The 21468-nt window shown below is 59.3% G+C and overlaps 6 protein-coding genes across 6 annotated transcripts; 3 read left to right on the plus strand and 3 right to left on the minus strand.

Moving 5' to 3' along the window:
* Positions 1-15: 15 nt before the first annotated feature.
* BJ171DRAFT_514376 (male sterility protein-domain-containing protein) lies at positions 16-5483 on the minus strand. The gene is made up of 11 exons (XM_053111822.1): positions 4964-5483; positions 4630-4689; positions 4310-4482; positions 4116-4128; positions 3937-4015; positions 3634-3783; positions 3342-3518; positions 2884-3212; positions 1318-2660; positions 861-1053; positions 16-560 (listed from the first exon to the last, which is right to left on the minus strand). Exons 1-11 carry the CDS (start codon positions 5395-5397, stop codon positions 218-220), a joined length of 3294 nt encoding a protein of 1097 aa, XP_052964558.1. The 5' UTR covers positions 5398-5483; the 3' UTR covers positions 16-217.
* Positions 5484-6864: 1381 nt separating this feature from the next.
* BJ171DRAFT_514379 (uncharacterized protein) lies at positions 6865-9576 on the minus strand. Its single transcript, XM_053111823.1, has one exon. It carries the CDS (start codon positions 9491-9493, stop codon positions 7037-7039), a length of 2457 nt encoding a protein of 818 aa, XP_052964559.1. The 5' UTR covers positions 9494-9576; the 3' UTR covers positions 6865-7036.
* A 798-nt stretch (positions 9577-10374) lies between these two features.
* Positions 10375-11521, plus strand: BJ171DRAFT_426488 (WLM domain-containing protein; the record flags this gene model as incomplete). The annotated part of the gene is made up of 2 exons (XM_053107766.1): positions 10375-10772; positions 11152-11521. 2 exons carry the CDS (start codon positions 10375-10377, stop codon positions 11519-11521), a joined length of 768 nt encoding a protein of 255 aa, XP_052964560.1.
* A 406-nt stretch (positions 11522-11927) lies between these two features.
* On the minus strand, positions 11928-14473 carry BJ171DRAFT_461402 (actin-related protein). Its single transcript, XM_053108478.1, has 6 exons — positions 14387-14473; positions 13785-14048; positions 13332-13456; positions 13076-13198; positions 12359-12723; positions 11928-12254 (listed from the first exon to the last, which is right to left on the minus strand). Exons 1-6 carry the CDS (start codon positions 14432-14434, stop codon positions 12049-12051), a joined length of 1131 nt encoding a protein of 376 aa, XP_052964561.1. The 5' UTR covers positions 14435-14473; the 3' UTR covers positions 11928-12048.
* A 445-nt stretch (positions 14474-14918) lies between these two features.
* Positions 14919-17704, plus strand: BJ171DRAFT_514385 (uncharacterized protein). The gene is made up of 3 exons (XM_053111824.1): positions 14919-16481; positions 16643-16852; positions 17009-17704. The coding sequence occupies exons 1-3, from the start codon at positions 15155-15157 to the stop codon at positions 17260-17262; spliced, it is 1791 nt and encodes a 596-aa protein (XP_052964562.1). The 5' UTR covers positions 14919-15154; the 3' UTR covers positions 17263-17704.
* Positions 17705-18448: 744 nt separating this feature from the next.
* BJ171DRAFT_181156 (cyclic nucleotide-binding-like protein) lies at positions 18449-21267 on the plus strand. The gene is made up of 3 exons (XM_053106069.1): positions 18449-18826; positions 19792-20706; positions 20953-21267. The coding sequence occupies exons 1-3, from the start codon at positions 18655-18657 to the stop codon at positions 21117-21119; spliced, it is 1254 nt and encodes a 417-aa protein (XP_052964563.1). The 5' UTR covers positions 18449-18654; the 3' UTR covers positions 21120-21267.
* Positions 21268-21468: the final 201 nt, after the last annotated feature.

A 21468-nucleotide genomic window follows, 5' to 3' on the forward strand; every position in this document is an offset into this window, starting at 1 on the left:
TGATTAGAGTGAGTCTCTTGCACAGACGGCAGTCGCCACGACAGGCATGTATTTCGGGGCGGTGGGCAGCGAGACATCCACACAGTGCCCTTGAGCGATACCTCGGTCTCGTACTCATTTGCTGTTCTCGCTCTTTTTTCCGTATTATCGGTATGAGGATCGAGTCGAGAGAAGGCAGAGCAGATATGAGAGCAGATGGAAGGCACTTTAGCCCCGCTTAGCTGCGACCTGTGCGCCCCACAATCGATAGCCCGGCATCAACGTCGTCCAGGATCGGACTTGTCGCAGGCCTGGGCAGGAAGCGAGCACGCTGCAAGTAGCGCAGGGAGTTGACGACCTGAGTGCGAGCCGGAGGGCTCTGGACTGAGTAGATCGCGCGGGTATGTTTGTTGTCCATCAGGAAGGATGCGCTCATAGCTGCGTGCATCAATGGGAAGAGGACGTTCTGCTGGGCTGTGCGCGAATCGGCCAGGATGGCCCGGAATCGGTCGCGGGACTCGAAGGTAATGTCCCATCCCAGCTCCTTGACAGCCTCGAAGAGCTCGGCTTCGCTGATGGCGCTGTTGGGATTAAGTGTGTGCACAAGCACAGCGATTGTCAGAGAATAGGGGCCAGCGGTCAGATTGGCCCAAAATAATTCACTGATTCCAGCTTGCGTTCGCAGCATCGGTGTACTGATGCCGTCGGCACTGCATAGCCCGCACGATGGCATCTCAATCCAAGATGCTGTCCATAGCGAACAAAAAGACAGACTACGACCGCCTCGAGCCTTCGTCCAAGTAAGGTTCTTAGGCGCCCTCTACCCTCTGTCTTCTTCCCTCTGCCTTCTTCCCTCTGCCCATTCTCTTTGTATCACATACCTGTTTTCTGGATCGCTAATGTGGAACACAAACTTGTCGAGAGAATCCTGGGCGGCAACAATCTCGGTGATAACCCGGGCGACATGATCGACTGGATCGATGCTAGTGGACAGGGTGCTGCCGAGGCACGGGGCGACGCCGAGTTGGATGCATTCCTTGACGTATCGCCAGATATAGTCGTCGGAGTTGGATACTGCGAGATGTGCATTTCAGCAGAATGAGGAGAGGCAAGCGGTGGTGGTCAATGGAATATCGACGAAAATGGCGTGTGGAAGAGAGTCCATCGGGATTGTACCGTCAAAGTACGATGTGCCCGAAGGAGATTGAGGGAGGAGAGCAGAGAGGGGCGATGGAATTCCATGGGATGCATCTGGGGAGTTGGATAGACGGGCCAGAGTGGCCTCCATCGCCGTGGCCTCATTTCGCTTGGTCTCATTTGTCGCCACGCGCGACTTACCTCCATAGATGCTATCGCCGACGATGCCAGCTGGTCGGATGATGGTCGCGGGAACTCCTCTGGATCGCGTCCTGTCGATCAGCTGCTCCGAAACCCACTTTGTCTGCACATAGCCGCCGGTAAGGTCGTCTGCCGAGTACAAGATTTCTTCCAGGGGCTGGCTTGAATATACCGACTGGGGAATGACGCGAGCCTCCGAGATGTAGTGGATGGGTTTGAGGTGGTGGGCTGTAGCAAGCTTGAGGGCCGTCACGGTGCCCAAGACATTGGGCCCCTTGAGCCTATTATAATTGTGCAGCCAGTGAACCTCGGCGCCGTTGTGGACAATGACGTCGGTCTGCTCGGCTAGCTCATTCCAGAGCCTGTCCGAAAGTCCCCATTTTTCGAGGCCGAGATCACCGCAGATGGGTAGCACGCGGTCCCAGACGTTGTACTTGGGGTTCGTGCCGTTGTGCGAGCCCACAACGACGGTGCTGGCCGACTGTCGGAGGCGCTCCAGGGCCTCGGTTTCGCTCGAGGCGCGGACCATGCAGATGATCTTGGCATCGGGGAACTGGGCCGCCAGCTCAAAGACCAAGAAGATACCGAGGAACCCCGTGGCACCCGTCAGAAGGATGGATCGAGGGGAGCGCGGAAAGGCCAGGGGAGCGAGGCCCTCGGCCGTCACGGAGGCATCGTCGTAGAGCTCAACCTGCTCGGCCAGGTCGATTGTCGGTGGATGAAAGTCCCTGCCGTCGCGGATATCGGCCACGATGCTCGCAACACTCAGGGGAGTCATGCCGTTGGAGAGCAGCACCAAGGGCGTGATCTCGACATTAAACTCGTCTTTGATGGCCAGAGCGAGACGGCCGGCGGTAAGCGAGTCAAAGCCGACTCCGGCAATGTAGTAGTTGCGTCCGTCCAGGGCCTCAACGTCCAAGATATGGCTTCCGAGTCGGGAGATGGTGATGGCAATGACGGCCAGGGCCGTGTCGTTGATATCCAGGGCCGGGTACGAGATCGCAAGCTCGTAAAAGTCAGCCCGCTCGGCGATGCGCTTGAGCTTTTTGAGATCACGCTTGCCGGCATGGTTGAAGGGGATCTCGCTGAGCTCGAGGCAGGTGTGGATCGAGATGTTGGAGAGATTCTTGAGGGCAAAGATGGTCTCGGCCGAGTCCTGGATCTGCCGGGGGCTGAGCGCCGTCGGGTAGTCTTTGCGCAGAACGTACAAGAGAGCGATTTTTTCGTCGTGAGTCTGGACGAGGGCGCAGTCAGTGATCATGGACGAAATGGCGATGCTGAGGATCTCCTCAACCAGACGGAGATCGACCTGCAGACCGTTGACCTTGACGTTCTTGCCATATCTGTTCCAGAGAAGTACCCCCCCCCCACGATGGTCAATGCCTGTCGTCAACCAGCTCTGCAGGACTCTGTGAGAGTCGGACGCTCTTTTGCTGCACCTCCCGCCTCCGTGACCAAGGACAATGTGGCACCTCAACCGGCTCACAGTCAAGGTCGCGGACTTGCTCTGCCACTCGGCGATAGCCGCGCACTTGGTACCCCGCTACCATGCCACAAATAGCTCACCTGCCCAGGACCACAAACGAACGCTCGCCCGTCAGCTCAACCTCGTCCATAGTACAGATACGGGGCGAGCCGTCCTCCAGGAAGCCAAAAGTGGCTAGTTTATCTTGAGGATCGGCAGCGACAAAGTCTGGGTGCTTGCTGACGGGATCGTTCTGGTTGACGGCCAGGACGAGGATACCCTTCTTGGATTCGGTCGGGTCGAGCATCTTGCCGTTCTCGTCAACGACCAGGCATCGGATGCTGGGTCGCTTGATGACATAGACGAGGCGCTCTGGGATGGGCTCAGAAGGATTGATGGTGCATTGGGACTGACCATGGATGACGGCGATCTGTGTAGGATGAGGGAAGGCGATACCGTAGCAAGCGGCTGGCTTAGCACTCTGCGGGTCCATCGAGTTCATGGCTGAGAAACAGAAAACGACGGCGGCTCAAAGGCTGACAAAAGAAATCGCAGGTACCTCACTCGATCCATAGGAACACTCGATAACGGCGTTGGGGCACAGCATCTTGGCCTGTTCAAGCAGATGGGCTGGGACAAGCTCGGCGGCCATGAAAATGCGACGGACGCCCGACCAGTTCTTGTACTCGGTATGGACTCTGTCGAGCTTGAACATCAACCTAAGCAGCGAGGGAGTCTGGAGAAGAGTCTCAAATAAGCCGAGGAACACCATGGCAACAGTGCCAAGGTGACGGAGGGGCAAGTCGCCGAGTCCGAATCATGGATCGTCTTTGCGCTGCGGTATTACTCACACCCTGCAGGATATCCATGCCCAGATTCAGGAGATCCAACACGCCGTTGGCTCTCTCAACAGGGCTGGCCGAGGGTTTAGGGAACCACAGCGAGCCTTTCACGTTTGGGGCGAAGAGCAGGAAGGTGAACATGAGGGCAAAGGACGGCTCCTGAAAGGGTGGGAGGGATGGATACGGGACGTGGACGGATGTCGGTGAAGGTTAGAGAAGAATGCTGTGGGATGGAGTGTATATACGGCCGTGGGTACTACGAAGCCCAACGATGAGCGGCGGACCACACCCAGACCCCATGACACGACATACCTGGTATATGCCGACAGCTCCGTAGGGTACCCCGAGCGAGTTTCGTCGCGGAATGCCGGCCTTGTGGGACACTGCATAGCTGCAAACCGACAACAGTTACGGTAGAGAGTCAGTCATCCGCCACATATATCCTAGGATGCGGACCAAGAGACAAGTTCCACTGGTCGGCTTGCACTTACGCCCTGGGGGTACCTGTGATCGTGCGGAAACGAGTGTAAGGGAAGGGTCCTCATCAGCAGCCAGCCAAGCGTGAGATAGATGGATATGATGGATAGGACAGCCTCCCAGGAGATAGTCATGCCGGTATATGACGAAGCACCTGACCAGAGATTCAAGCGACAAACAAGCCCGAAATCTCACCGGAGAGCCTTACCGGTCGTTCCTGCTGTACTGAAATAGGCAACGAGGTCCTCGAGCGGAGCACACGCGCTCAGCGACGGGACAGGAATATTCTCGAGCTGGGGGAACTTGTCGGAGCCCAAGGGCGTGGTGCCTTCGATGCGTCCAGGAGTGACAAAGTGGTAGAGCACATATTTGATGTTGAGTCTGCGCAGAAGCCGGCCGGAGTGTTAGAGGGTCGAGAGTTCAAAGTTACAACGAGAGAAGTCAAAGCTATAGTGAGAGTGAGAGAGAGCAGCAGCAACAGGGCGGGGGCGGCGGAGGCAGATGGACTCGTGGTAGCGAAACACATACTTTTTTGCCACTTGGTTTCGAAAGTCCGAGTGCCAGTTCAGGGCAAAGTTGAAGACCCGCCTGGAAATGGACAGCGAATCTCGTCAGTGCACATGTCCGATGGCGACTCTACAGGGCGCATGGGCTCTATCGGTAGCCATGAGCCGATTGCCGGATGCGCTTCTTATCGCTGTGTCGTAGCTGGTATCTTTGACCACGGCGAGATCGAGCGGCCTTCCTTTCTATCGTGCTGCTCTCGCGATGCGCCGGCGAGGAATCGGCAAGATTGGGCCGGTCGACCGGCAATCATGTGCGTGTGGCTGCAGCGGGCCGGTCGAGACGGACAAGCACCCACTTTCCAGTGATCCAGATGGCATAGACGTAAAAGACCCAGTAGACTTCGTGGTCGCAGTAGAGTCCAACAGCCGGACTGTCATCACTCCAGTCGGGGAGGGCCTTGAGGCCTTGGGCAATCGAATAGGCGCGTTCCCAGAGCTGGCGGTAGGTGTACTTTTCGGTGGAGCCATTCTCGATGGTCAGAATGGCGATGGCATCGGGCTCCTCGGCAGCAAGCCGCACGACGGCTTCGAGGGGATGGAGCCACGGGCCAAAGGGATCCGAAGGAGGAGGAACCAGCGACTCTGTCGGCGATCGGGCGACAGGACGGGCCGGCTTGGACGACTCGAGGGGCGAGGGGATTTCGACCACTGGCGCCGAGCGGGCGGCCTCGTCGCGTTCTTGCTTGTCGAACTCGGGATCGGTGCCGCAGAAGAGGCAGCCAAAGACCATGGCAGGAGGGATAGGAGGGTGGAAGACGACCGGCAGAGGGCCGAGGATGAGATCGGAGAGACGGAAGGGCCGGGCGGCGACAGGGCAGCAGCGACGGCGAGCGGCAAGGGGGAGGCGGCCGCGAGGGCTTTATGGGAAGCGCCGGGCCCTTTGTGAGAATCGCCACGACGATCTCCTGACGGGCTCGACGGGGAATAAGGATGCGCTCGAGCGCCACAACGACGCGGGCGTGTGCGCTGCTGAGCACCAGCGCTGGTGTCGATATGGCACAGCCTGGAGAAGCGTGCTTGGAGAGCCGGCGCGATATCCGATCCGATGTACGGCGTGGGAATGTAGCAATGCAGCATGTGGGGGGATATGGATGCGATATAGGGGGATATGCGGTGCGGAGATGCAGAACGAATGATATACAGTGCACGATACCGCCATCGTTTGTCGGGATCGTCCGTTGGAGTCGTTTGTTGGAACCGTATCGTCTGGCCGAGTCTGGCCAGCAGGAAGGACAACGCGCGCGGGGCAGCGCAAACAGCGCACAGGTGCGACGGCTGGAGCACCAGCGCGCAGCCCACAGAGGCCCATGGCGGTCCATCGCCGCCCGCGCCAGGCCGGGACAAGGACATGGGCAACAGCCACAACACTGTGCGTGCGGGCCGCGGTCGCCACATCGTCGTCAGGCCTTGCTGCGTGCGACGACCCGATCGGCGATGATGTCGAGTGGTGCTGGCGGGGGGGGGAGAGAGCCTCACCGGCCGCTGGTGCGAGCGCACAAGGGCTTGCTGGACCGGTGCGATCTCGGCAGGCGCGGGAGAATTCGACGGCGGCTTGTTGCGGCGATGGGGGATGTGATATGTGATGCCTGTGATGTGATATGCGATGTGATATGCGATGTGATATATATGATGATATATATGATGTGATATGCGATATATATGATGTGGGTGATCGGGACATGGTGTTTCAACATACAACGGTGCATTATGTGTTATCCACGCAGCATCGCCTGGGACGGACTGGCTTTGGACTGCGGCGGATGAATTGCAGCGAATGGATCAAAGAGCAATTGCAGCCGAGTTGACGCAACCTCGTATCCGACACGTATCGAACATGTAACGACCTCGTATCGAACATGTAACGACCTCGTAACGACCTCGTAACGACCTCGTATCTGACATGTAACGACCTTGTAGCCACCTGTAGCCACCTCGTATCTAACCTGTAACAGCCATATCGCAATCGCATCGCGGACCATTGAGCGACCACCCTCGCCATCCATCGACCCACTCCTCCGGCACCACCCCCCTGCATCGCTGTCCTCTTTCCCACCCGCCAGCCCGCTGCAACACATTCCAGCGCCACACCGCATCACCCGACAGAGGACGAAAGGGCGGAAAGAGACGGGGAGCACATCGCGCAATTCGTCGCAGGATGCATTGTGCAAGTCGTTGCAGCATGCAGATCGGGGTGCCGGGGCTGTCGCTGTTTGCTGGGACCTGAGTGCCCCCCTCATCGATCTATCAGTCTATCAATCTATCGATCGCACCGCGATGCAGTACTTTCGGCTACCGTACGGCCTTGACTCGGACTGCTCAAGTGATCTGTTTGATCGCATACGGCTCTATTGGACGCAAGACATCGAGTTCTATGCCGCCACGCGGGCCTCCCGATTCTCCCTGAACAAAGTGTTCGCCGCACCGGCAAGCCCATCGACAAACCCATCGGCTGTCGACATGATCATCTGCGTCGAGATGGCGCTGATCACCCGCGATCCGTCCGTGGCCACCGAATAGACCGGGCTGGTGTGCCGCGAGACATAGAGGCTCTTGACCAGCCCGAGGCGCAAGCAAGCACCGTTGTTGTGGCTCTGCGATGCAGAGGCGATTACGCCCAGGGCCGAGACCGCATCAAGTGTTGCTTCCATATCCCGACGAGCAGCGCCGCCGCGGGGCCGCACCGAGCGAATATCAAAGATACGGGTGGTCGAGTGGTGCAGCGCCCCGGCCACGATCTTGAAGTATCCGTCGCTGGCGACCGAGCATAGCGCATAGTTGTCGGGATCGTCGGCCTGCACGACGCAGCGAGAGACCATCGGCTGTCGCAAGTCGTAGCCACGGACCACGCCATCGTACGAGACCGACACCAGCACCGAGTCGAGGATAGAGGTGAGCCCGTAGACAGAGTGGCTGGATCGCAGCGAGCCGAGCCGGAGCAGGCCGTGCGGTGCGACTGCGATGAGATCGAGTGTCGAGTTGCGCTGGAGCGCCCGGCTCATGCTGCTGCCGAGGGCAACAGTGTCGTGGCGGGGAATATGGTCCAACGAGAGCGGCCGGTCGGCGTGCAGGCCGGAGAGCGAAAGCTGGTGCAGACACAAGAAGCCGTTTCCGCCGCCCGAATGCCCCCGATGCTTGCGGCGGCCGTGCTGATAGTGCTCATGTTGATGGTGGTCATGCTGATGGCGTTCATACTTATAGTGGTCATGTTGATGGGGATGATCTCGGCGGGGGTGGGATTGTGTCGGGGACCATCGTTCCGGGAATTGCTCCTGCGGCTGCTCGGTGCTTTGGCCGGCCGGATCGAATTGCCACAGCTTCAGCATATGATCGTAGCCAACGCTCGCAAATCGCTGGCCATCGATCGGAGCGATCGCCCGAATCGATCCGCGGTGCGCACGGATTGAGCACCGAGCCGGGGATGCTGCCGCTTCGCCTTGCGTCTGGAACGCCGAGGCAGCGACGGACTCGTGGGAGAGAATCCCGTCCACATCTGCCGCAACCAGGGTCAAAGCGCCGCCGGCCGCATTGGACTCGCAGACGACGAAATCCGTAATATCCGGGCCTTCGAAGCGGACCGTGGCCCGCCCTTGGCAGTGGCGGTAGCCCAGGTCCTTGGTAACGCCGAGCAGCTCGATGCACGAGCCGTACGAGCAGGCTGTGATGTTGTCCGTGAGCCGGACCTTGGGGATATACTGTCCTCTGCGGCTGCCGGTGCGCCATGGTCCAGAAATGCGAGTGTGCTGGATGGGCGAGCTCGCTGGGGGCGACGGCAGAACGTAGAGATCCAGGGTGCCATCCTCGGCCCGGATGGGCTGCGTCCAGTTGTCGTCGATACGAGTGAGCATCGCCAGGCGGCAAGAGGCCGACAGCGGAGGGGCCACCGGAAAGGCCGTCAGCCGAAGCTGCTCGAATCGCACCGACGACGCAAAGATCTGGTGCTCGACCAGGCTGTGGATCCAGCGGGACGTTTGCGCAAGTCGGCCGAGCGATTGTAGCGGCAGGAACCGCACGACCGCAAGGAAAACATCGATCGGCAGGCCGCCCAGGGCCCCCGAGGATGCAACCGCCGGTGCAGGAACAGGCAGCCGATTCGGGGACTCTATGGACGTGGAGGCATGTGTCCGTGTCGGTGGCTTTGCTTTTGACGATGTGTTTGCCGTCGATTCTGAGGATCCTGTCGAGGATTCTGTCGAGAATTCAGCCGATCGCTGAAGCAGCGCCTGCGATGGCTGCTCTACCGGCGGTGCTGCTCGCTTGGCTGGCCGTTGCCGTCGAGCTGGGTTTGCCGGCGATCGAGTATGCGATGCAGCTTGTGGATAAGCGTGTGGTGGCCCATGCTGCCGTTGAGAAGCAGCGCCGATTCCTTCCGAGAGACGATGGGAGGCAGGAACAAACTCGGGGGCACGCACATTCCACGAGAAGAGCTTGGAAGAGTCCGATGGGTTCATGGTGGTGGCCGCCCGACGAGAGGCCCCGAGATGCGCTGATACTTGAGGGCCGCCGTGGTGGAGCCGCAGTGACTGGGACAATCCGGGGGCTCGAGTTCGCGGGCGACGCAAGCTGTGCGCCGCGGAAACTTGACAGAGGAGGACTCGGAGGAATCGAGGAAGGGAAGCCGCTCTCCGTGCTCTCGACAGGCCCGGAAGTTCTGCAAGCTCGGAAGTGAGAGTGAGGAGTGCCAGCGCATCCACGACAATCCCCATGCCTTCCAAGATGCCCAAGAACGTCGTTACATTCGTCTCACATTCTCGATCGGGATGGGGTGGCCAGGATTCACAACCTGGCGATACACTGTGGCGAAGAAAAGATGGGACACATCGTCTCATTCGGACAAGCACGGCGTATTCGGATCATATCACACACCCGGTCAAGCCATTACTCTGGGTGCCCTGGGATGAGGGGAAAAGACGCAGAGCAAAGAGAAAAGTCGCTGGTTTGGGTACCAATCAAAGCCGTCCAGCCAGATCGATCACCGCCATCCGATCCACAAGTCATCTGCGGGTGAAGTTGTCCCGTTTCTCATTTGATTTTGATGTGATGTGATGTGATGTGATGTGATCTGATGTGATTTGATGTGATTTGATTTGATTTGATTTCAAAGACAACGATGTGCCACGTCCCCGACCGCTCCCTCCTGCTCGCTCTCGCTCCGTCAGTCAAAACAGGGCCCGATTCCCGATTCCCGATTCCCGATTTTCGAGCGGACGACCTTCGACAGCCTGTTGGTGTAGTTTGGGATCCATTCTCGTCTCGACAGCGACAGCCAGTGCATCCGAGGGATTCTTTCTCCACTTTTGCCACAATCACCACATGAGCCAAGTGTCCGATACCGGTAGGCCCCAGTTGGAAGCTGGGCTTCTATCACCGGCCAAACATGCCTGGCTCCCTCAGGCTGCTGGAAACACTCTACTGGGGCAGATACTGACCTCCCTCCCCCGGCTTTTGCCTCCGTTTAGCTTCAGCACCATCATTTACCGTTGCCTTCAAAGGCCAGACCATCCCGGTCGATCTCGACCTCGCCTCGACCACGGTTCTGCAGTTGAAAGAGTTCCTCGAGCCGTTCGTCCAGCTCCCGCCGACGTCACAAAAGCTGCTCTTCAAGCGGCAGCTCGCCGACGCCGATCTCCTCAGCGACTATGGCTTGCAGCCTCACTCCAGGGTCATGCTCGTCGGCACCGCCCAGACCCAGATCGAGCAGACCCAAGCCATGGCCAAGAAGGCAGCGTTCCGAGAGGCCCAGCAGCAAAAGGCGCTGCTGAACCAGCGCATCCGGCCGCTCGTATCGGACCGTCTGACGCAGCAGGACCTGCAGCAGCGACAGTATACCTTCCATGCCATCGAGACGCTTCCGCACTATCGTGATGCCCACGTCGCCCGCAGCCTGCTCGAGCGGCTCAAGAACGACCGCGGCATCCAGACGATCATGAAGGCCCACAAATGGTCTGTCGGGCTCCTCAAGGAGCTCGATCCGGCGGTTGCGACCATCCTGGGATTCAACCGGAATGCCGGCATGGAGATTGCCCTCCGACTCCGGACCGACGATCGGGAGGGATTCAGACACTACGACTCGATCCGAAAGGTGCTCCTGCACGAGCTCGCGCACATGTATGTTGAGTGTTCACCACCGGGGGGGGGAGGGTTCCGACGAAACGAACTTGGAGCGTCGGCGGGACATCGAATATCGACTGTCGAATGTCGGGTGTCGAATATCGAATATCGAATATCGAATATCGGGTGTCGGGTGTCGGGTGTCGGGTGTCGGGTGTCGGGTGTCGATTGGCAGAGGATATTGGATATGGATATGGATATGGATATGGATGCTGTTGGATGGTGTTCCGTCTGCCCGAGCGAGACTCAGGGGTGGTGGTGGTACTTTTCAAACACATCGGCCGTCACTAACATCGCCCGCCCAACTCCAACTCCAACTCCAACTCCAACTCCAACTCCCAACTCGAACGCCTTGAATCGGACCGCACCTCACCAGGGTCCATGGCGATCACGACGAGCACTTTCACGCACTCAACCGCCAGCTGAACAAAGAATGTGATGCCGTCCACCGCGAGGCCCATCTCCTCGACGGCAGCCGTCTTCCGTCCTCGGTCTCTGCTCAACAAGCTGCAGCCGCCGATAGTCAAGACGAGCTGTCGGTGCCGTATTTTAGCGGCGGAGCCTTTGTCCTCGGTGGCAGCATCCCTGGCGGCAACCCTGGCAGCGACGGCGAGACCAGCGCGGCGGCGGAGACATCTCAGCAACGCCGGGAGCTCCTTCTGCGGGCGGTCATGAATCGCCTGAGCGCGGAGGAGCAGGAAATCATGGAGTCGTGCTCGTCGACAGAAAGCAAGCCGTCAGCATAGAGCCCAGGCGTCAGTGTCATTGACTCTCTCTCGATGTGTCTCTCGGTGACCATTTTTTGCTTTCTTCCTCTTTGGCTGGACGGTGCCTCGTCTCGTGAACCTGTCTTGCCGTTTGGGCAAACCTGGGGGCTCATGGACGTATTTGATCCTGGCGGCAGCAGGCCCGCCCTCGGTCTGTTCGCCAGCTCCCCCCCCCTGCCCCTCAAACTCTATGTTGTTGTTCCATGCTTGTCCAAGGACCTGATCAACGGCTCTTCATGCAGCGCCCACACCCCTGTTTTCACAAATGTCTTTCTGTCGTCGTTCCCATGACCCTCGGCGCGGGGGTGCGGTACAAGGGTGTTGCATTTGTCCAATAGTACATATATGTTTGACGGCACTGTCGTCGTGAAAGTGCACGCTTGTTTGCCCGATGTTCACCCGAGTCGACAGCGTTTTCGAGCTACACCGCCTCCACCCTTTGCGTCTGTTGATCTGCTGAGGCTGCCGAGGCTGCCCCCCCCCCTTCTTCCTCCCAGCGGGTCCCTCTAGTTCATCATCTTCTTGTGGATAATGTCCGGGTCCTCCTGGTACTCCTCGGACGAGACCCACATCTTCTTGAAGGTGCCGAGCGACGCCAGAATACTTCCACCAATCCAAGTCGAATATTTGCGCTCCGGGGGAGCATAAATCTTGATTTTGACATCCTTGAGGGCCAGCTTCTTGATCTCGTTCAGCAATCGATCGCCGAAGCCTGAGAACAGGCACGATCGGATGTGGAGAAGGGCAGTGAGTGGGCAGTGAGCAAGGCATTCGGGCAGGGGGGGGATGGCGTCCATCGAGAAAATGCGGTCATACCGTTGGTAAGGGTTGATCCACCCGACAGCACAATGTTCGAGAAAAGTGCCTTTCGCAGGTCCATATCGGCCTTGTTGATCGAATCGGCCACAACCTGGTGGATGCCGGCATACTCCAGTCCCACGATTTCGGGGTTGAACAGAATCTCGGGGGCACGGAACCGCTCGGCGCCAAGCTTGATGCTGTTGCCATCGGGCAAGACAAACTCGTCCTGCTTGTTGTTGGCCTCCTTCTCCTCCTTGGCTGGGTTGAGGGCGACGTAGCACGACTTTTCCTTGATTAACCGGACGACCTCGCGCTCGGCCGAAGTGTGGAAGTGGTGACCCGATTTTCGGAGCAGAAGCTGCAGATGATCGGTGACATCGCTACGGCGGATGTTTGGCAGGGCACATGAGAGAGAGCGAGAGAGAGAGAGAGAGAGAGAGAGAGAGAGTGGCAGATGCGAAGCACGAGGCGGAACAGGCAGCATATCAGTCAGGAGAGACTTTGAGGAAAGCCGGGTAGCGCAGACCACGCGGACATGGAAAAAGGTTTGCGCCTCACGCGCTGCATGCAGATAGCCGTGCATCGACAGGCAGTCCGCCACGACACCTGATCCTCGATTCGAGACACCCAATCTTGGGCAATTTCTGGGCGGACCTGCCTTACGACTGTTGTTTTGCCGTGTCCAGCAGCCATAACATTCTATGCATCGATATGGCTGCCGTCTGCGCTTACCGTCCAGCAATATCGACACGGCGAACGGCATGAGGAAGCGCAAAGCCTTCATAGACTGGGACAGCATGGGTGACGCCGTCGCCAGAGTCGAGAACGATACCGGTGGTTCGGCCGGAGGCATATCTGGATGGCGAGGAAAAGATGTGCAAAGGTTAGATGGGTGGCGATGCTCATCGAGATTGCACGCCTGGGTAGGATCTGCCTCTGAGAAGGAGGGGGGGGAAGTAGCTACGCGTGGCAACGGAGAGATACGCACAGGGCCAGGACCGCCTGGATCGACATGAACATCGCCGGGACGTTGAAGGTCTCGAAGAAGATCTGGGCAGCCATCTCGCGATGGGTCCTCGGGTTGAGGGGCGCCTCAGTCAGCAGGACGGGGTGCTGTTCGTCGATGGGTTGCGAGGATTCAATGGTGGCCGACGATTCCGGCGAGCAGAGTGGGTGAACACAGCAAAGATGTCAGTGGCTTGTGGTGGGCATCTGCGGGACAATCGATGTTTTCGTAGAGGATACACAGGTCCATCCGGAGACCGGGGAGGCACTGAGCCATGACACCTGATGCAATGAGATCGAGTGTGTGGGGGGGGGAAAGTAGGGCGTGCCATGTACGAGCAACGCTGAACGACAACGGCGAGGATCCAAGGGAAGAGTGCATTTGTTTGGCGGAGGACGATGGGCACAGAGCGCGGGATCGACGGTCCAGACGTACTTCTTCAGGCAAGGTCTTGAGCTCTTCCGAGTAAATGTAGTTCCAGATCCGCTCCATATCGTCCCAGTCCGTGATGATGCCATGCTCCATGGGGTACTTGATTTTCAGCAGTCCACGGAGCTCCTGAGCCTTCTTGCCGATGAAGTTGTCGCCCTCGACGGCACCAGCCATGATCCGAATGTGCTTCGGGCGGCCGACGCAGGATGAAAAGAAGCACTTGGGCACCGATTCTCCGGCAAATCCGGCTTTGATGACACCAGAGCCCTGGCAAGACATGGTTGCGGTCATAGGAAAGGCACTGGAGGCGTTAGGCCACATGGATGTGGGGCCGGCAGAGGGGGGGAGCCCGCAGATTGCCAAAGGCTCTGCCACGGAAGTGCCACAGGGAGTGCGTGACATGGCCGCATGGACAGGCGGTCGGATAGCACGATCAAATCGACGCAGACAGGCGACGGCCCAATGCGACATTGCGACACAGATCGCCGGCCAGGGTCGAGGGGAGGGGCATATCAACCAGGCCCACCAAGACAGCGAGCGACGGCCAAGCCAACCACGGAGCGAGCAAGGCGAGCCGCGACAAGAAGGGCAAGGACGAGACGTACATTGTCGATGACAACGGGCTGGTTGGTCAGGACGTCGTCGTACTCCATATCTTGCGAGGGGTGCAGCAGGCCGATAGATGACGAGATGAAGGCGAAAATGCAAACAAACGGGAGGCGTTTTTGGGAGGAAATGACGGCGGGCAGCGAGACCAGAGCGAGACGTGATGTGTGGGCGAGAGACAGGCGAGAGCGCAGCGAGACGGGGGAGCGAGAGACTGCATGAGTGGCTGGGCGACGCCGCTGTTTGTGTGGGAGGATGGAGCTGGGGATTGTCGCTGGGTGCGATGTCGTTGTCTCTGTGTGCTGGGCAAGCCGTCGCTGTCGCGCCGAGACTGCCGCCACATGCCCACACAGACTGCTGCGAGACACAGCTGATCGCTGACGCGCGCGTGGAGCACGGCTATATTCGGCAGGTGGCGCGGGTGCGCGCCCGGCGCCGCGGGGGGCGTGGCTGTGTCGCGCCCGGCCTGTGCGACGTCGGCACGGGTTCAGCGCCGCAACCCGCCACCGCCCGAAAAGCCAGGCGCGGAAGGCCGGACTGATCCGCTCGAGTCCTGGTCGTCGACACCAAGGTCGGTGCAGATCGCTTGAGGGGCATTAGCTATCGACACTGGCACTGGCCTATCGACACACGGGAATCGGTATCGACACACGGGAATCAATATCAACATCGATATCGGCATCGACGTCGCCACCACCAACACCAGCGTCGACGTCCACCTCTCCTGATCCGCCTCAGACACCGTCCGCTTCTCCGGCTCATCCGAAATGGCCTCGACCAAGCCCAGGATCCCCATCAACCAGGACCAAAAGTCCATCAAAAAGGCGCTCGACAATCTGCTGGCCCAGCCCGCCAACAAGACCTGCTTCGACTGTCCGCAGCGCTTCCCGACCTTTGCCAACCTCACCATCGGCTCGTTTGTCTGCGCTCGCTGCTCGGGCCTGCTCAGAGAGTTCAACCACAGGGTCAAGTCGTTCACGGCCTCGTCGTTCACCAAAGAGGATCTCCAGCTCCTCAGCGGCGGCAACGATGCTGCGGCCACCTACTGGCTTGCAAGCTGGACACCGCAGGCCTATCCTGTTCCGTCCATCCATGACGACCAGTCCATCAAGCAGTTCATGATCGTCAAGTACTCGACCAGGCGGTACTACAAGTCCTCTGTCAATTCCGCACCTGCAGCGACCGCTGTATCGACCCCGCCAACTTCGGCCCCAGGAACACCCAATCTGTTCATGAACCCGTCCCTTGGCTCGTCGCTGCCACCACCGGCCTCGCGAGCCAACTCGGTCCCGGCTGGACAGTCGTTCTTCCAGTCTCCGGCCCCGGCCCCTGCTTTGGTTGATCTGTTTTCTTCCCAGCCTTCGGCTTTATCGGCACCCACATCGTCCTCGACTCTCTCCTTCAACCATCCGTTTGGCACACCCGCCGCCAGCGAGCTTGGCTCCACCCCCGCTCCCGCCCCTGCCGACGATGACGACTTTGGCGACTTTCAAACAGGCAGCGTTACCGATGCTCCGGCGGCATCAAAGCCCACGACAGATTTCGACCTCATCGGCCGCACGCCGTCCACCAATCAGTCGCCGCCGGCTTTTGGATACCCAAGATCCTCTCCACAGGCGACGCCTGCGTCCCTGCCAGTCACTGCCAACCCCTTGGTCATGAGCCGAACGCCTTCTGAGCAGGCGGCACTCTATCAAAATCAACGCCACTCCCTGATCCAGTCGCTCCTGTCGACCATGTCGGGGTCCGTCTCGGAGAGCAACGGCAAAAGCAACAGCAGCAACAGCAACAGCCACAGCAGCGCCGCTGGCTTTGCGGACTTTGCGGCTTTCAATTCCTCCGGCCCATCCCGGACCAGCAATACCGGCTCGAACATCGCTGGTCCAGGCCATAGCCATGCCCAGAGTGCCGCGGTGGCCCCTTTGATCCCATCCGACGCCTCGATCCCTTCCGGCTCGCTGGGCTTCTATTCGACCCCGACTCCTCTGGCCGCCAACGGCACCGGCACCGGCCGAATCCAGGGAACTGGACAAGCAAATCAGGGATTTGCCAACTTTGGCGCTGCTGCGCTCTCCAGCACTCCCATGACTCCAGGTGAGAGCAAACCGTGCGCGATCGCTGTCGCATGGATGCGTGTGCCTCGCCCTAGTCGTCGGTCTCCAAGCGACTTGCTTTCCGGTAGATGACGTGCTTGGTGTGCTGGTGCTCCTTGCATGTTGGGTATACTGACGCTCCTCCTGTCATCCTACCGCCAGTGGCCTCTCCGCCGCCTTTTGTTGCTAGCTTCTCGAAGGCGCCGGCCTCTGCAGCCGCGGCAACAGCCCCAGCAACAGCCCCTGCCGCTAGCTCCAAGGATGACCCATACTCTGCATTTCGGGAGCTGTCGCTGCGAGATCAGGTCCAGCTGGACGGACATGGACACGGGTTCTATGTCGACGACAAGGCGAACAAACTGGCACAAGAGGGTGAGTTGCATTTTTGTTGTCCAGTTGTGCCTGTCTTGCCAGCCAACAGACGGCCCCGAACTGATACTGCTGCTTCCCTGCCCTCTGCTTCCCTGCCCTCTGCTTTCCTCTCCTCCCGATGCCTGAATCGATTTCTACCAATCCGATCCACACCAGCCAAAAACGACATGCATTTCCAAGGCCTCTTCAACATGGCCAAGGCATCCACCCCAAGCAAGCCCAAGACAACGGCCCTCCCCGGAAGCCAGAGCTTCCCCGGACTGGCCCCGAAGCCCGCCAACGGCGGCTTCGACGACCTGTTTGATTTCGCCGGCCCAACCGTGCAGCCGGCCAACACCTCGTCGGCATTGGCGTCGACGTCTATGAGCAAGCCCAGCGGGGGCGTTGACGATCTGCTGGGTCTCTTTTAGCTCCGAGGGCTGCAAAACACGATGAAGATCTGGGCATCGTCCTCGAGGCGAACCGCCTTGTCCTTTGATGCACATGGGAACCGCCTTGGATACTCGGGGCGCATGGGGGCATCCGCCCGATTTGGCAGCTGCCTGCCCGATTCGGCGGCCTGGTCGGGGGAACCGCATCGCCCACACGCGCTCCCTGGCAAGAGACTGAGACCCTGGCGCCCAAAGGCACGACGATCAGACCAGAGCAGACCGGACCAGATCAGAGCAGACCAGACCAGGCTGGATCCATGCGTGGGAGGGTGTCGACGATACATTGCGATGGACATTGCGATGGACATGGCGATGGACATGGCCGCGGCGTTTGTCTCAAGTTGCATATCCTTGCTGGACGACGCGCCCGCATCAACGACACCGAATGGTCAAAAAACCAGGGTGTCCCGTTTCTTACTGCAGTGGAATACAATCCAACGCAGCGCAGTGCGCCCTGTCCTGCCGGCCGGCTGCATCACGCCAATCATGCATCCGGGCGTCGAGCCCCTTTGGGCATTGTCGCTCTCGCCCGTCGGAGGGCCGCGAATGCAAGCAGTTCGGGCGGTTGCGTCTGGTTTGGCCGGCGTCGATGTCTATTGCCGAGCGAGCGTGCAGGCGACAGATATGTCGATGCGCTTGTGTTATTTTCTGTCGACCCATGCGACAATGCCTGAATCGCTGTTGCTGGGAGTTGTGGCCGTGGGGGCAGCCCTTTCGCCCCCCCTCCTCTAACAGCAACACCCGCCCTTCTGCCATCGCACTGGCAGCGGCTCTCGCCCGCATCTCGCTCGCATCTCGCCCGCATCTCGCCCGCATCTCAGCGCCGTCTCGTCCTCGCTGCCCTCTCGCCCTCCCCCGTCGATTTCGTCTTTGCCGGCCTTGCCTTCAACTTTCCTTCTGCTTCTCTCTCTCATCGGTCCTTCCCAGAAGCGCTTCTCCTCCCGGCCGGTCGAGTCTTGCCTCGTATGTTTGCGGTCGCTGCTGGCAACTCTTGCTGTGGCCCCGCTGCTCGCAGCGCTGCATACCCTGTCCTGCCGTGCACTAGCCCTGCTGACCCTGTCTTCGTCTTTGCTCCCTCTTGTCGATCGTCCCGTCCGCGCTGCAGCCGAGTCCGTCTTAGCCACCCACCTGTCGGCCATCGCCTCTGCTTCCTTTCTCTGCGAGCAAACACCGCTACCATAGGGGCATCGCCACCCTTCGACCACTCCAACTTCTCCCCTACCGGTTTCTGCCGTTATCTTGCTGCGTGGTCGTCTCTGTGATTCTCTCTCTATCCCTTCCACCACCGCCGCCGCCGACCCCACCATCCCTTTTTCCTCCCTTCCCCTCTCCTTCCCTTTCCATCCTCCCGTTCCATCCACAGCAAGCATCATGGCCGAACACTTTTCGCCAGAGCTGTATACCGTCCCCGTCGCGTTTCCGGCCATCTTGAAGGATCTTAACAAGGAGGTCCTGAAGGCCCAACCCGCCGACATTTACCAGTTTTGCGCAAACTACTTCCAGAAGAAGCTGGAGGAGCAGCGAGTCCAGCTAATCCAGACAGGTAGGTAACCCAGCGACGGGCGCCATGGGCTCCCTCGATCCGTGATCTGCCATATCGAGTCGAGTGGCAAGGGAAGGTGAACCAATTCCGACGACGAGGCTGAGATGCAAGGGGAGGGAGGGGCATGGGTGGCCGGGCAGGACCGACAGTGATGCATCCAGGGCAATGGCTGCAATCGCTTGTGGTCGGTCTGTGCCCGAACAGTCTTGAGGAGCAGTTTGCCATCCGGGTGTGGCGACTCTCCTTGCAAAGCTAAGCTGGCTTGGCTTGGCTTGACTTGGCTTCGTTGGCGGTGATTTTGTCTCTCTTGCCCGCGTCTGTGTTTTGCTTGGTGATGCGCTCTGCTTTTCAGCACTCTGGATCATGACTTGTGTATCCTGGCTTTTACGGCTTTGCGATGCGCACCCTGTGCTTCGTCTGCCTGCGGCCTCTCCCCTCCGCGCTCCGTTGCTCACCTCCCGCTCTCTTGACGGGGACACGGCCTTCTTGAGTCTCCGTCTTTGCTTGTCCTGTATTCTCCCTTCACCGCGCCGTCCTCATCGTCGATTAGGCTGCAGTCGTACCGGTGTGATGTGTTGTGTTGAGGCTTCCGGATTGTATTTTGCGCAGGGCATCATTGTCGATCCCTGGCAACGTATGGCTCTCGCTTCTGCGTTCCATCCCCGCCCCTCTCCCTTGTCTCTGTCCCACAAGTTTAAGTGCCGACTCGCATCACCGCCTTTTTCATTCGCTTTTGTGGGTCATGGCTCGTGGCTGCTCGCTGGCGCGGCCTCGTGTTGCCACGATGGGAGAATTGTGGTTTTGTGATAGTGGACGAGGCCTGACTTGAGTCGTGGCTGTGATCGAGTCTCTCGTTGAAGCCCAGAGCGCACCCATTCCTGCCTCGAGTTCAAGTTTGCGACCCTGCGGCTCACCAACTGTTTGCATTCTCGTTGCTGCCTCCGCGCCTTTCGTGAACTCTACAGCTTCTGGAAAAACGCTGGTCCCCGCACAGTCAACAGCCGGAGCCGGGGCTGCACAGTCCCACGAAGGAGATCATGACGATGACGATGCAAGCGATGAAGACCATGACGACGATAACGAAGAAGAAGAGGAAGAGGACGACGAAGAGGACGAGGAGCCCTACGAGGAGCCCACGGCTCCCCCGCAGATGCCCGCCACATACAACCGAGGGCGCCGCACCTCGGTTAGCGCCGAGTCGATGGCACCGACCCTGGACAAGGACTTTGTCAAGACCGTCATCCCCAAGACCGAGGAGCAGAAGGGTCGCATCGAGCGAGCCATCAAGAACAACTTCCTATTCAAGAGCCTGGACGAGGAGCAGTACGTCGACGTTGTCAATGCCATGGCCGAAAAGCGGGTGCTCACTGGCGAGGAAGTCATCAAGCAAGGCGGCATCGGCGACTACTTTTACTGCGTCGAGATCGGAACGCTGGACGTCTATGTGTCGCGCAACGGCCAGCCGCCCATCAAGGTGTTCAACTACGAGGCCGGCGGCAGCTTTGGTGAGCTGGCGCTGATGTACAACGCGCCCCGTGCCGCCACCGTCGTAGCGACCTCGGACTGCGTCCTCTGGGCCCTCGACCGCGTGACCTTCCGCCGCATTCTCATGGAGAACACCTCGCGAAAGCGACGCATGTACGAAGATTTCCTCGAGGAGGTGCCGCTCCTGATCTCGCTCGAGCCGTACGAGCGCCACAAGATTGCAGATGCCCTGGAGTCGGTCACCTTCAACGACGGCGAGGTTGTCATCCGCCAGGGCGAGGCAGGCGATGCCTTCTTTATCATCGAGAACGGCGAGGCCACCGTAACCCAGACCGACGACAATGGCGTTGACCACAGCGGCTTCCCGAGTCTAAAGAAGGGCGATTACTTTGGAGGTGAGCAGCCGGCTTCGTCCCCAATGGTCTCGAGGCTCGGTCAGACCGGGTGATTGCTGGGGCACGATCGCCCGCCCCACAGAGTTGCGAGTCATGACTGCGGTCTCTGTTGGATCTGGATCTGGATCTGGATCTGGATCGCTACTTGCTGGGGTGGGGCTCAGTCCCGAGTGATCGGCTCGCTCGTCGCTGGCATTCTGCATCGCACTAACTCTCGGTCGATATTCATGTCCGCACCTACGCCAGAGCTCGCGCTGCTGACAGACAAGCCGCGAAAGGCTACGATCACTGCCCGCGGCCGCCTAAAGTGCGCCACCCTTGGAAAGAAGGCCTTTGTCCGTCTCCTGGGACCGGTAGTGGACATTATCAAGCGAAACGCCTCCAACTACCAGACCTTCTCGGATCGCATCTAGACGCCTCTGTCGGGCTTGAGCATCAATCCTTCCCACCTCCTCCATCACCCGTCTCGATTCCCTCCTTCTCCTCCACCTGCTCTTCCTCCTCCGTCATTACACAGCTCCGAAAGGAATGCGCCGTGCACCACCCGGGCCTTTTCGATCCATGTATGTGTGTCTGCCATGCCTGCTTGTCAGCTCGCTCGCCAGTTTGCTCGTCAGTTTGCTCGCCAGTTTGCTCGCCAGCTTCTAGCCTTCTCTTCGAGTCCTTGCCCTCTCTCTTCTCTTCGCCTCCTTGGATCTTCCTTCACTCATGCACAGACACATGTAGTTGTCTCGGCCACTCCCCCTCCTCCGCCTTGCCTAT

This window comes from Polychytrium aggregatum (assembly GCF_025602895.1).
Source record: "Polychytrium aggregatum strain JEL109 chromosome Unknown BJ171scaffold_31, whole genome shotgun sequence".
Lineage (NCBI taxonomy): Eukaryota > Fungi > Chytridiomycota > Chytridiomycetes > Polychytriales > Polychytrium > Polychytrium aggregatum.

Coding starts and splice junctions, on each gene's coding strand:
- BJ171DRAFT_514385 (XM_053111824.1), top strand. CDS start 15,155: ATGGCCTCGACCAAGCCCAGGATCCCCATCAACCAGGACCAAAAGTCC. Junction 16,482..16,642: donor CAGCACTCCCATGACTCCAG/GTGAGAGCAAAC, acceptor TCCTACCGCCAG/TGGCCTCTCCGCCGCCTTTT. Junction 16,853..17,008: donor GAACAAACTGGCACAAGAGG/GTGAGTTGCATT, acceptor GATCCACACCAG/CCAAAAACGACATGCATTTC.
- BJ171DRAFT_181156 (XM_053106069.1), top strand. CDS start 18,655: ATGGCCGAACACTTTTCGCCAGAGCTGTATACCGTCCCCGTCGCGTTT. Junction 18,827..19,791: donor AGTCCAGCTAATCCAGACAG/GTAGGTAACCCA, acceptor TGAACTCTACAG/CTTCTGGAAAAACGCTGGTC. Junction 20,707..20,952: donor GAAGGGCGATTACTTTGGAG/GTGAGCAGCCGG, acceptor CACCTACGCCAG/AGCTCGCGCTGCTGACAGAC.
- BJ171DRAFT_514379 (XM_053111823.1), bottom strand. CDS start 9,493: ATGAGACGATGTGTCCCATCTTTTCTTCGCCACAGTGTATCGCCAGGT.
- BJ171DRAFT_514376 (XM_053111822.1), bottom strand. CDS start 5,397: ATGGTCTTTGGCTGCCTCTTCTGCGGCACCGATCCCGAGTTCGACAAG. Junction 3,784..3,936: donor GAGCTGTCGGCATATACCAG/GTATGTCGTGTC, acceptor CCACCCTTTCAG/GAGCCGTCCTTTGCCCTCAT. Junction 3,213..3,341: donor GTTCCTATGGATCGAGTGAG/GTACCTGCGATT, acceptor CATCCTACACAG/ATCGCCGTCATCCATGGTCA.
- BJ171DRAFT_461402 (XM_053108478.1), bottom strand. CDS start 14,434: ATGGAGTACGACGACGTCCTGACCAACCAGCCCGTTGTCATCGACAAT. Junction 14,049..14,386: donor AGCCCGTTGTCATCGACAAT/GTACGTCTCGTC, acceptor ATGTCTTGCCAG/GGCTCTGGTGTCATCAAAGC. Junction 12,255..12,358: donor TGGATCAACCCTTACCAACG/GTATGACCGCAT, acceptor GCCTGTTCTCAG/GCTTCGGCGATCGATTGCTG.